The sequence below is a fragment of the Thamnophis elegans genome, chromosome 13 (assembly GCF_009769535.1).
Source record: "Thamnophis elegans isolate rThaEle1 chromosome 13, rThaEle1.pri, whole genome shotgun sequence".
Classification (NCBI taxonomy): Eukaryota; Metazoa; Chordata; class Lepidosauria; order Squamata; family Colubridae; genus Thamnophis; species Thamnophis elegans.
Window position 1 is genome coordinate 4,436,410 of NC_045553.1, and position 11,181 is coordinate 4,447,590.

The 11,181-nt window shown below is 50.8% G+C and overlaps 1 protein-coding gene across 1 annotated transcript; it reads left to right on the forward strand.

Moving 5' to 3' along the window:
• Positions 1 to 250: 250 nt before the first annotated feature.
• TMEM233 (transmembrane protein 233) lies at positions 251 to 10,831 on the forward strand. Its single transcript, XM_032229373.1, has 2 exons — positions 251 to 475; positions 10,661 to 10,831. The coding sequence occupies exons 1-2, from the start codon at positions 251 to 253 to the stop codon at positions 10,829 to 10,831; spliced, it is 396 nt and encodes a 131-aa protein (XP_032085264.1).
• Positions 10,832 to 11,181: the final 350 nt, after the last annotated feature.

Below are 11,181 nucleotides of genomic sequence, written 5' to 3' on the forward strand. Positions count from 1 at the left end.
CTCCTCCTCCTTATCTATCATTTCTTTCTCTTCCTTCCTTTTTCTTTCTCCTTCTTTTCCTCCTACACCTTTCTTTCCCTTTCTTCCTCTCTTCCTTTCTCCTCCTCTTCTATCCTCTTTCTTACTGTCTCTTCCTCCCTCCCTCCTCCTCCTTCCTTCCTTCTTCTCCCACCCGCCTGGCGCTCTCCGCCACTTTCGCGCCCCGTTCCAACTTCGCCTCCGCGCGTCTTCTCCGGCGAATTCCCTCCCCATGGCGGGCTCGTCGCCTCCCCCAGCTTACTCCGACCTCAAGAGGGGCTTGGGGAAGAGCGGCAGCGGCGCCCAGCTCCAGCTGAACGGCGCCGAGGAGATCCCTGTCCCCGAGGAGGAAGAGGAGCAGCGCCCCCCGCCCAAGAACTACTTGTGGCTAAGCATTCTCTCCTGCTTCTGCCCCGCGTACCCCGTCAACATCGCCGCCTTCGTTTTTTCGGTCATGGTGAGCCGGGGGGGGGGCACGGGGACCGGGCGGGACCCACTGACGCTCCGCGCCCTGCCCGACGTTGCCAGGACCCCCTGCCCCATGCTGCCAGGGCCCCCTGCCCGATGTTGACGTCTCCTGGCCGTCGGGGAGACATCCCATGCGCCTGGGCCGGAGTGCAAACGGAGGCCGGGGAGGGAGGAGGAGACCCCACCCGGATCCCCCACCCGTGTTCCCTTGCCCCCCCTTCCCAAACTACCACCCCCCAGCCGCCTCCGTGGTCCCCGTCACCCTTTCTCTCTTCCCTTTTGCGCAAAGGCGCTTGTGCGCTTTTACGCATGAATCGCTCCATTTGGGTCTTTGGGGGGGGGGTCTAAACTAGGGGGACTGCAGGGAAAGGAGGTTTGGGGGGAGGCTAGGGGGTCGGCCTCTCGGGTAGCCAGGAGGCGGGCTCTCCAGGTGGTCTGGCATCGGTTGGTAGTAAGGGGGGAGCCCAAAGGCGCGGCGGCGGGGACCGTTTCAGCCTTCAGGCGCTGCCTTCTCATTTTGGAGGAGACAGACGCCGGTAGCCGCTGCGCGGATCCTGCCGGCCGTTGCTTGAGGAATGGGTTGAGGTGCGGATCCCGCGAATTGCAGCTCGGCGCGGGTTCTAGTTTTCGCCAATGTGCAACGGCTAACCCGGTTTGGGTCTCCAAAGCTTGTTTCCATTCTCCCCTCCAAAATATGCCTGGTTCGTTTGCTTTCGTTACGTTTTAACCGCGTGTGGGGGGTGGGCGATTTTCCACTTAAGTGTGGCTCAGGGTTGAAATGCGAGGTTCTTGGTGCTCTCTGAGTTGGGTGGTTTTCCTGCAGACATCTGATTACCCAACTAGGTAACATCCTCAGTGCTAGAAGGGAGTGGTATTTGCGGAGAGGAGGAGGACTGTGGGGTCCTTGGTGCTCTCTGAGTTTGATGGCTTTCTTGCAGACATTTTATTACCCAACTAGGTAACACCATCAGTGCTGGAAGGGAGTGGGGTTTGTGGAGAGGAGGAGGACTGTGGAGTCCTTGGTGCTCTCTGAGTTGGTGGTTTTCTTGCAGACATCTCATTACCCAACTAGGTAACATCATCAGTGCTAGAAAGGTGTGGGGTTTGTGGAGAGGAGGAGGACTGTGGAGTCCTTGGTGCTCCCTGAGTTTGGTGGTTTTCTTGCAGACATTTTATTACCCAACTAGGTAACATCATCAGTGCTAGAAGGGAGTGGGGTTTGTGGAGAGGAGGAGGAGGACTGTGGGTGCTCTATGAGCTTGGTGGTTTTCTTGCAGACATCTCATTACCCAACTAGGTAACCTCATCAGTGCTGGAAGGGAGTGGGGTTTGCAGAGAGGAGGAGGAGGAGGAGGAGGAGGAGGAGGAGGAGGAGGAGGAGGAGGAGGAGGAGGAGGAGGAGGAAAAAAAGGCATCAGACTGTATGAGGTCCTTGGTGCTTTCTGAGCTTGGTGGTTTTCTTGCAGACATCTCGTCACCCAACTAGGTAACATCCTCAGTGCTGGAAGGGAATGGGGTTTGTGGAGAGGAGGAGGAGGAGGACTGTGGGGTCCTTGGTGCTCCCTGAGCTTGGTGGTTTTCTTGCAGACATCTCATTACCCAACTAGGTAACATCATCAGTGCTAGAAAGGTGTGGGGTTTGCAGAAAGGAGGAGGGGGAAAAGGATCCTTGCTGTTCTCTGAGCTTGCTTGTTTTCTTGCAAACGTTTATCGATGTTAACCCTGGTAATGTTACCTAGTTTGGGTAATGAAACGCAGCACAAAGCACCCTTAACTCCCCTCATCCCAGCCGTCATGGCCAACAGTAGTGGGGCAGGGCAGGGCAAGGCAGAGGATGAAAAAATCCCATCGCTGGTATCCCAGCAGCAGAGAAATCTTGACCTCCAATTTCCACTTGCTAATGGACGTTCTTAAATGTACACAAATCCTGGCCAGCACGGATATCTTGCTATGCAATTATCCCGTTTATTATTTATTAGACAACCCCGCGGCCTGTTCAGTCACTCTTTCAGAAATATTCCCTCATCAGATTCCTCAGCCGCCTTCAACAACGGCGGCAGAGATTCTAACATACCGGAACAATTCTTCAATTAAAATCCGCGGATCCTCTATTGATGGGGATTGGCGGTTTCTCCATTCGATAAATAAATCAATACACCCATGGATGGACCTGCTTTGAAAATGGCCCATCTGGAAGCTGTATACCTCAATCCAACATCAGTCCAGGAAGTGTCATAAAATGTTTTAACAAATTTTGGCAAATTTCAACAGCCGGGGGTTGGAGTGGGGTGATGGACCCCCGATTGTGGATGCTTTCTGAGCTTGTCGATTAGAAAGATCGGCAGTTCGGCGGTTCGAATCCCCAGCGCCGCGTAAGGGAGTGAGCTCCCGTGACTTGTCCCAGCTTCTGCCAACCGAGCAGTTTGAAAGCAGGTAAAAAATGCAAGTAGAAAAATGGGGACCACCTTTGGTGGGAAGGGAACAGCGTTCCGTGCGCCTTCGGTGTTGAGTCATGCTGGCCACATGACCCCGGAGACGTCTTCGGATAGCAGTGGCTCTTCGGCTTTGAAACGGAGATGAGCACCGCCCCCTAGAGTCGGGAACGACCAGCACCTATGTGCAAGGGGAACCTTTACCTATTAGTTCTCAGTCTATCGCTGTGAGCTGACCTCATAATCTTCTATAGCAGTTAAATAGCAGTTAGACTTATATACCGCTTCATAGGGCTTCCAGCCCTCTCTAAGCGGTTTACAGAGTCAGCAATATCGCCCCCATAGTCTGGGCCCTCATTTCACCCACCTCGGAAGGATGGAAGGCTGAGTCAACCTTGAGCCGGTGAGATTAGAACCGCTGAACTGCAGATAACAGTCAGCTGAAGTGGCCTGCAGTACTGCACCCTAACCACTGCGCCACCTCGGCTCTTACCAGGCCAAGCTAGTATATTCCAGTTCTAAAGGCGGATGGGTGGATCTCCTTTTGAATGTATATTTTTGTTGTTGGCACAGTTGAGTTGAAAGGAAGAAAGACAGTTCATTGACATACTATTTTGGGAGATGTTAAGATTAAAGAGAAGCAAATTGGGATGGGGGCAATGACAAAGCTCCGGGATTTGCAGATCAAAGTTGTACTTAAGGAAAAAGCAACCTTTGTTTATACCAATCGTGACTGGAGCAGAGTGATCTTCAAAGGATTTCTTCCATATCTAGAAATATTGAATTTAGGAAGCATTGAATTGATCTTGCCTGCGCCCCCTAATTTTACACACAGAGAAAAATCCCTTTCGAGCTGCCTAGATTCTTAGATGCCACCTTAATCAATGTTCAGGTTTTTCATTTTCGGAAATGTCGCCTTAATTCTAGATGGCCTAAAGGCTCTGTTCTCACCTCACAATCAGGAGGTTGTGAGTTCCATCCTAGGTCGAGGCAGATGTAGGGTCTCCTGCTTGGGCAGGGGGCTGGGCTAGATGACCTGCAAGGTCCCTTCCAATTCTGTTCCTCTGTTAAAGGTTGCTTCCCACTTTGATTAGTTTCTATCCGGGCCGGGGCTTCTTGTCCTGCCTTCAGGTGCTTTGGAGAATAACAAGTGGCAAGGGACCCTGGAGGTCTTCTAGCCCAACCCCCTGCACGAACAGGAGACCCTATAAACCATCCCACACAAATGGTTATCCAACATCTTCTTAAAGACTTCCAGTGTTGGAGCATTCACAACTTCTGGAGGCAAGTCGTTCCACCGATTAATTGTTCTCACTGTCAGGAAATTTCTCATCATTTCTAGGTTGCTTCTCTCCTTGATTAGTTTTCACCCATTGCTTCTTGTTCTACCCTCAGGTGCCTTGGAGAATAGCTTGGCTCCCTCTTCTTTGGGGCAACCACTGAGATATTGAAAGACTGCTATCATGTCTCCCCTAGTCCTTACAATACAATACAATACAATACAATACAATACAATACAATACAATGCAATGCAATAGCAAAGTTGGAAGGGACCTTCGAGGTCTTCTAGTCCAACCCCCTGCTACACAGGAAACCCTATACTGTTACAGACAAATGGATGTCCAACATCTTCTTAAAGACTTCCAGTGTTGGGGCATTCACAACTTCTGGAGGCAACTTCTGTTCCACTGATTCATTGTTCTCACTGTCAGGAAATTTCTCCTCGATTCTAAGTTGCTTCTCTTCTTGATTAGTTTCCACCCATTGCTTCTTGTTCTACACTCAGGTGCCTTGGAGAATAGCTTGACTCCCTCTTCTTTGGGGCAACCCCTGAGATATTGGAAGACTGCTATCATGTCTCCCCTGGTCCTCTTTTCATTAAACTAGACATACCCAGTTCCTGCAACCGTTCTTCATATGTTTTAGCCCCTAATCCTCTTTGTTGCTCTTCTCTGCACTCTAGTCCTTTTTTCCCCTCTGGACTAGCCAAACCCAAATCTTGAAAGCATTCTTCGTATGTTGCGTCTCTTCTTGGTCAGTTTCCTCCCCGCCGTTTCTTCTTCTCCTGCCTTTCTGGTGTTTTGGAGAAGAGGTTGGCCCCGTCTTTTCTCCAGAGGCGAAAGCTGCTTGGGGGCGACCAGCAGAAGTTCAAGCTGTGGTCTCCTGCCCTTTGCAGCAGAAGTCACACCCTTTGTCTATTGATTCCAGGCAGGGAGAAGTGAACCTGGGCCAAAACTTTAGCAGCCTTAATGGACTGCGGTGCATTACTTAGAAGAAGAAGAAAAAAAGACAACGGTCTCTTTTGGAAGCTCCAGGAGATGCTGGGAGCCGAGTCAAAGCCGCCGAGATAGGAGGAAGGCTCCTTCAAGCCAACAGGATGTGGAAGATGGGAGGTGAGGTTGGAGAGAGGGGGGCTGGGAGCTCCGAAGATTTGGGCAGGGTAGACTGATTCCCATCGTGCTTGTCCAGGACGGGATTTTAAAACTGGAAAATAAGAGCCGAGGTGGCACAGTGGGTAGAGCGCAGCACTGCAGGCTACTTCAGCTGACTGTTATCTGCAGTTCGGCGGTTCAAATCTCACCGGCTCAGGGTTGACTCAGCCTTCCATCCTTCCGAGGTGGGTAAAATGAGCACCCAGACTGTGGGGGCGATATGCTGACTCTGTAAACCGCTTAGAGAGGGCTGAAAGCCCTATGAAGCGGTCTATAAGTCTAACTGCTATTGCTATTGCTAAAATGGATCCGCTGGGAGGAACGGATGGGGAAGGGTCGGCTCTCCCCCCCGTTTATCCTTTGCTTTGTGATTGAATAGAAGCAGAGAACCGGAAGGGGCCTCAGGAGGTCTTCTAGTCCGACCCCTTGCTCATGGTGGTCCAGCCTCTTCTCGGAAACGATCTGCACAAGGAGACCTCGACTTCACCCCAGTTGGTTTAGTGACCGCTCGAAGCCGCAATGGCACTGGGGAAAAAAAGAAACTTACGACCAGGTTTCACCCTTGTGACAGTCACACCATCTGCAGTAGTCACGGGATTAAAACTCGGATGCTTGGCAACTGGTTCGCATTTATGACGGTTGCAGTGCTCCGTGTGTGTGTGTGTGCACGTATGTGTGACGTGATCCCCTTTTTGCGAACTTCCGACAAGACAAGCCAACAGGGAGAGCCAGGTTTGCTTAACAACGGCGTGGGAAACTGAACCCCGGCGGCGATTCGCTTAGCGGCGGTGGCAAGAAAGGGGTTAAAATTGGGCAAAGCTCCATGAAGAAATATCTTGCTTTGCAATAGTCGTTCTGGGCTCATCTGCGGCCGTTAAGTGGAGGATTGCCTGTTATAATGGCAATGGGGTGTTTTTCAAAGTGTTTCAGGAGTCTTTTCCCAGGTCAAAACCAAACGGTTCCCTCCCTGCCGTGAAGGTGCATTTTTTTCAGGGGGGCAACTGGACTTTCTTGTATTTTTTCAAAGTTTCGCTTCCCATCCAAGAAGCTTCTTCAGCTCTGGACAGGATGGTGGGGAAATGGAAGGGATTGATACTCCTTGCAGACAGCTGGTCATTTGCGTCCTTTTAGAGAGTCATTGAGGCCACTTGGAGGATTTATACTCCTTGCAGGCAGCTGGTCATTTGCATCCTTTGAGAGGGTCATTGAGGCCACTTGGAGGATTTATACTCCTTGCAGACAGCTGGTCATTTGCATCCTTTTAGAGAGTCATTGAGGCCACTTGGAGGTTTTATACTCCTTGCAGACAGCTGGTCATTTGCATCCTTTTAGAGAGTCATTGAGGCCACTTGGAAGTTTTATATTCCTTGCAGACAGCTGGTCATTTGCATCCTTTTAGAGGGTCATTGAGGCCACTTGGAAGTTTTATATTCCTTGCAGACAGCTGGTCATTTGCATCCTTTTGAGAGGGTCATTGAGGCCACTTGGAGGATTTATACTCCTTGCAGACAGCTGGTCATTTGCATCCTTTTAGAGGGTCGTTGAGGCCACTTGGAAGTTTTATATTCCTTGCAGACAGCTGGTCATTTGCATCCTTTTGAGAGGGTCATGGAGGCCACTTGGAGGTTTTATACTCCTTGCAGACAGCTGGTCATTTGCATCCTTTTAGAGGGTCATTGAGGCCACTTGGAAGTTTTATATTCCTTGCAGACAGCTGGTCATTTGCATCCTTTTGAGAGGGTCATTGAGGCCACTTGGAGGTTTTATACTCCTTGCAGACAGCTGGTCATTTGCATCCTTTTAGAGGGTCGTTGAGGCCACTTGGAAGTTTTATATTCCTTGCAGACAGCTGGTCATTTGCATCCTTTTAGAGAGTCATTGAGGCCACTTGGAGGTTTTATACTCCTTGCAGACAGCTGGTCATTTGCGTCCTTTTAGAGGGTCATTGAGGTCACTTGGAAGTTTTATATTCCTTGCAGACAGCTGGTCATTTGCATCCTTTTAGAGGGTCATTGAGGCCACCTGGAGGTTTTATACTCCTTGCAGACAGCTGGTCATTTGCGTCCTTTTAGAGGGTCATTGAGGCCACTTGGAGGTTTTATACTCGTTGCAGACAGCTGGTCATTTGCGTTCTTTTAGAGGGTCATTGAGGCCACTTGGAGGTTTTATACTCCTTGCAGGCAGCTGGTCATTTGTGTCCTTTGAGAGAGTCATTGAGGCCACTTGGAGGTTTTATACTCCTTGCAGGCAGCTGGTCATTTGCGTCCTTTTAGAGGGTCATTGAGGCCACTTGGAGGTTTTATACTCCTTGCAGACAGCTGGTCATTTGCATCCTTTGAGAGAGTCATTGAGGCCACTTGGAGGTTTTATACTCCTTGCAGGCAGCTGGTCATTTGCGTCCTTTTAGAGGGTCATTGAGGCCACTTGGAGGTTTTATACTCCTTGCAGGCAGCTGGTCATTTGCGTCCTTTTAGAGGGTCATTGAGGCCACTTTGAGGTTTTATACTCCTTGCAGGCAGCTGGTCATTTGCATCCTTTGAGAGAGTCATTGAGGCCACTTGGAGGTTTTATACTCCTTGCAGGCAGCTGGTCATTTGCATCCTTTGAGAGGGTCATTGAGGCCATTTGGAGGTTTTATACTCCTTGCAGGCAGCTGGTCATTTGCATCCTTTGAGAAAGTCATTGAGGCCACTTGGAGGATTTATATTCTTTGCAGGCAGCTGGTCATTTGCGTCCTTTTAGAGGGTCATTGAGGTCACTTCTAGAGGCTTACCTACAGGAACCATTAGCAGCACTTAGGTGACCCTGAGGATACGGATAAAACCTCCAAGTGGCCTCAACGACCCTCTAAAGGTAAAGGTAAAGCTTCCCCTCCCACATGTGCTAATCGTTCCCGACTCTAGGGGGCGGTGCTCATCTCTGTTTCAAAGCCGACACTGTCCGAAGATGTCTCCGTGGTCATGTGGCCGGCATGATTCAATGCCGAAGGTGCACGGAATGCTGTTGGTGGTCCCTATCTTTTCTCCTTGCATTTTTTACGGGCTTTCGAAAAGAAAGAAGGAAGAAAAGAAGGGAGGGAGGAAAGGAAATAAAGAAAAAAAGAAAGAAGGAAGAAAGGAAGGAAGGAAAGGAGAGAGGCAGGAATGCAAGGAGGGACCAGAAAGCTATTTATTTCTTTAAATATTCATTCGATGTTGAAATGTAAAGGTTCCCCTCGCACATCTATGCTGGTCGTTCCCGACTCTAGGGGGCGATGCTCATCTCCATTTCAAAGCCGAAGAGCCAGCGCTGTCCGAAGACGTCTCCGTGGTCATGTGGCTGGCATGACTCAACACCGAAGGCGCACGGAACGCTGTTCCCTTCCCACCAAAGATGCTCCCTATTTTTCTCCTTGCATTTTTTTTACCTGCTTTCGAAACTGCTAGGTTGGCAGAAGCTGGGACAAGTCGCGGGAGCTCACTCCGTTACACGGCGCTCGGGATTCAAGCCGCCGAACTACCGATCCCCTTTCTGATCGACAAGCTCTGCGTCTTAGCCCCTGCGCCACCACATCCCTCCATAACCCTCAGTGGCTCCTGTAAGACACAGGGAAACTTCTCCAAGTGGCCTCAACGACCCTGTAAAAGGAGGCAAACGACCAGCGGTTTTGCAAGGGGTATCAATCCTTCCATTTCCGCACCGTTCACTCAGAGCTGAAGAATCTTCTTGGACGAGAAGCTAAATGTTTTCAAAAGGAAAAACAAGAAAGTCCCAGTGGCCGCTTGGGAGAACTTTGGCCTGGATGACTGAGAAGGCCTACAGACTTTTCGCTCCCTCGCTGCTATTTCTCAGGCTCATCTTACTCGTGACATCAGAGAGATCCAAGATTTCAAGGCCCGGCTCTTGGGACTCGAGTTGTTGCCTGCGTACACTTCGGTGTCCCCTTGCCGTAATGTGATCTGTTTGTGTTGAGCCACAGCTTCACGTTTGAGAGAGCGAGAGCAGCGAGGAAGGCTTGTCCTCAAAGGCCTGGGTGTAACTAGCTGCCTTTGTGCTTTCGGGTGGCTCAGCGGCTAAGGCGCTGAGCTTGTCGATCGGAAAGGTGGCCGGCAGTTCGGCGGTTCGAATCCCCAACGGAGGGAGCTCCCGCGACTCGTCCCAGCTTCTGCCAACCTAGCAGTTCGAAAGCACGTTAAAAAATGCAAGTAGAAAAATAGTTAACCACCTTTGGTGGGAAGGGAACAGCGTTCCGTGAGCCTTCGGTGTTGAGTCATGCCGGCCACATGACCACGGAGAGGTCTTCGGACAGCGCTGGCTCTTCGGCTTTGAAACGGAGAGGAGCACCGCCCCCTAGAGTCGAGAACGACTAGCACATATGTGCGAGGGGAACTTTTAACTTAATTGTCTCATAGACAGCTGATTTCATGCAATTTTATTCCCCCTCCCCCACGAATGGAGGCAAATGCAGGCAGACCTCAGTCTATGACCAAAACCGACCCCAAAAGTTCTGTTGCTAAGCGAGACAATGGCAAAATATGGGGAGGAGGAGGACTGTGGAGTATTTGGTGCTCTCTGAGCTTGGCTGTTTTCTTGCAGACATTTCATTACCCAGCTAGATAATATTATCAGTGCACGCACTTCCTTCCTTCCTTCCTTCCTTCCTTCCTTCCTTCCTTCTTTCCTTCCTTCCTTCCCCTTCCTTCCTTTCCTTCCTTCCTTTCCTTCTTTCCTTCCTTCCCTTTCCTTTCTTCCTTCCCTTCCTTCTTTTCTTCCTTCCCCTTCCTTCCTTCCTTCCTTCCTTCCTTCCTTCCTTTCCTTCCTTCCCTTTCCTTCCTTCCTTCCTTCCTTCCTTCCCAAGCAATAGCCCTTAGACTTATATACCACTTCATAGTGCTTTTACAGCCCTCTCTAAGCAGTTTACAGAGTCAGCCTTTTGCCCCCAACAATCTGGGTCCTCATTTGACCCACCTCGGAAGGGCTGAGTCAACCTTGAGCCTGGTGAGATTCGAACTGCCGAATTGCAGGCAGCCGGGAGTCGGCAGAAACTGCCTGCAGTACTGCACTCTGACCACTGCGCCACCGCAGCTCGTTTTATGCCCTTCCTTGCCACGGTTGTTAAGTGAGTAACTGCGGTTGTTAAACAGCTAACTTTCTGACACTGAAGGGGGTCAGTTCCAAGGAACCCCAGCCAAGCCGTTCACGAAACAGCTCTCCCGTACAGATGTGCCTTATGGGTCTTGACGCCCTCGGGAACGAAACGGGTGCAGAGTTCATGTTGGAATTTTCAACCCTGGGTGTGGCTACCTTCTTCTTGTCTCTTTCTTCCCGCAGGCGCTAAACAGCTACACCCAAGGAGACATCGAAGGGTCGAGAAGGCTGGGCCACACGGCCTTGCTGGTCGCCATCGCATCCATTCTCATCGGGGCCCTGATGATTGCAATCCTTTGTATTGTCCATTATACTACGGTAAGCCTACCTTGGTGGCATGTGGCTTGTATTTAATTGCCCTCAGCCTGGGGTCCTTCCAAGGGAGTAGGACTACAATGCCCATGTTGGCAGAGCTGGCAGCAGATTCGGACAGGGAGGACAGTTGGGGAGGAACCTGGGCCAGTCCTGGAGTCTGGGGAAGGCTCGGACGAGGGCTCTGTGTCGGAGGCAGAGAGGGGGCCAGGGCCGTATGCCAGTTATCAGCTGCCTTCAGAGTCGGAGATCAGTGGGGCAGAAGAACAGCTGGAGCCTGTTCGCAGTGTGAGTTGCCAGAGGAAGGGAAGAGCTAAAGAACAGGGGTCGACTTGGGAGTAAGGCCACAGGTGGACGGTGAATGGCCCCTCCCAGAGGACATAAAAGAGGAG

What these genes read in the sequence shown, in the direction of transcription:
- TMEM233 (XM_032229373.1), top strand. Translation starts at nt 251, where the DNA reads ATGGCGGGCTCGTCGCCTCCCCCAGCTTACTCCGACCTCAAGAGGGGC. An exon ending in CCTTCGTTTTTTCGGTCATG is followed by an intron (nt 476 to 10,660) that starts GTGAGCCGGGGG and finishes TTCTTCCCGCAG; the next exon opens with GCGCTAAACAGCTACACCCA.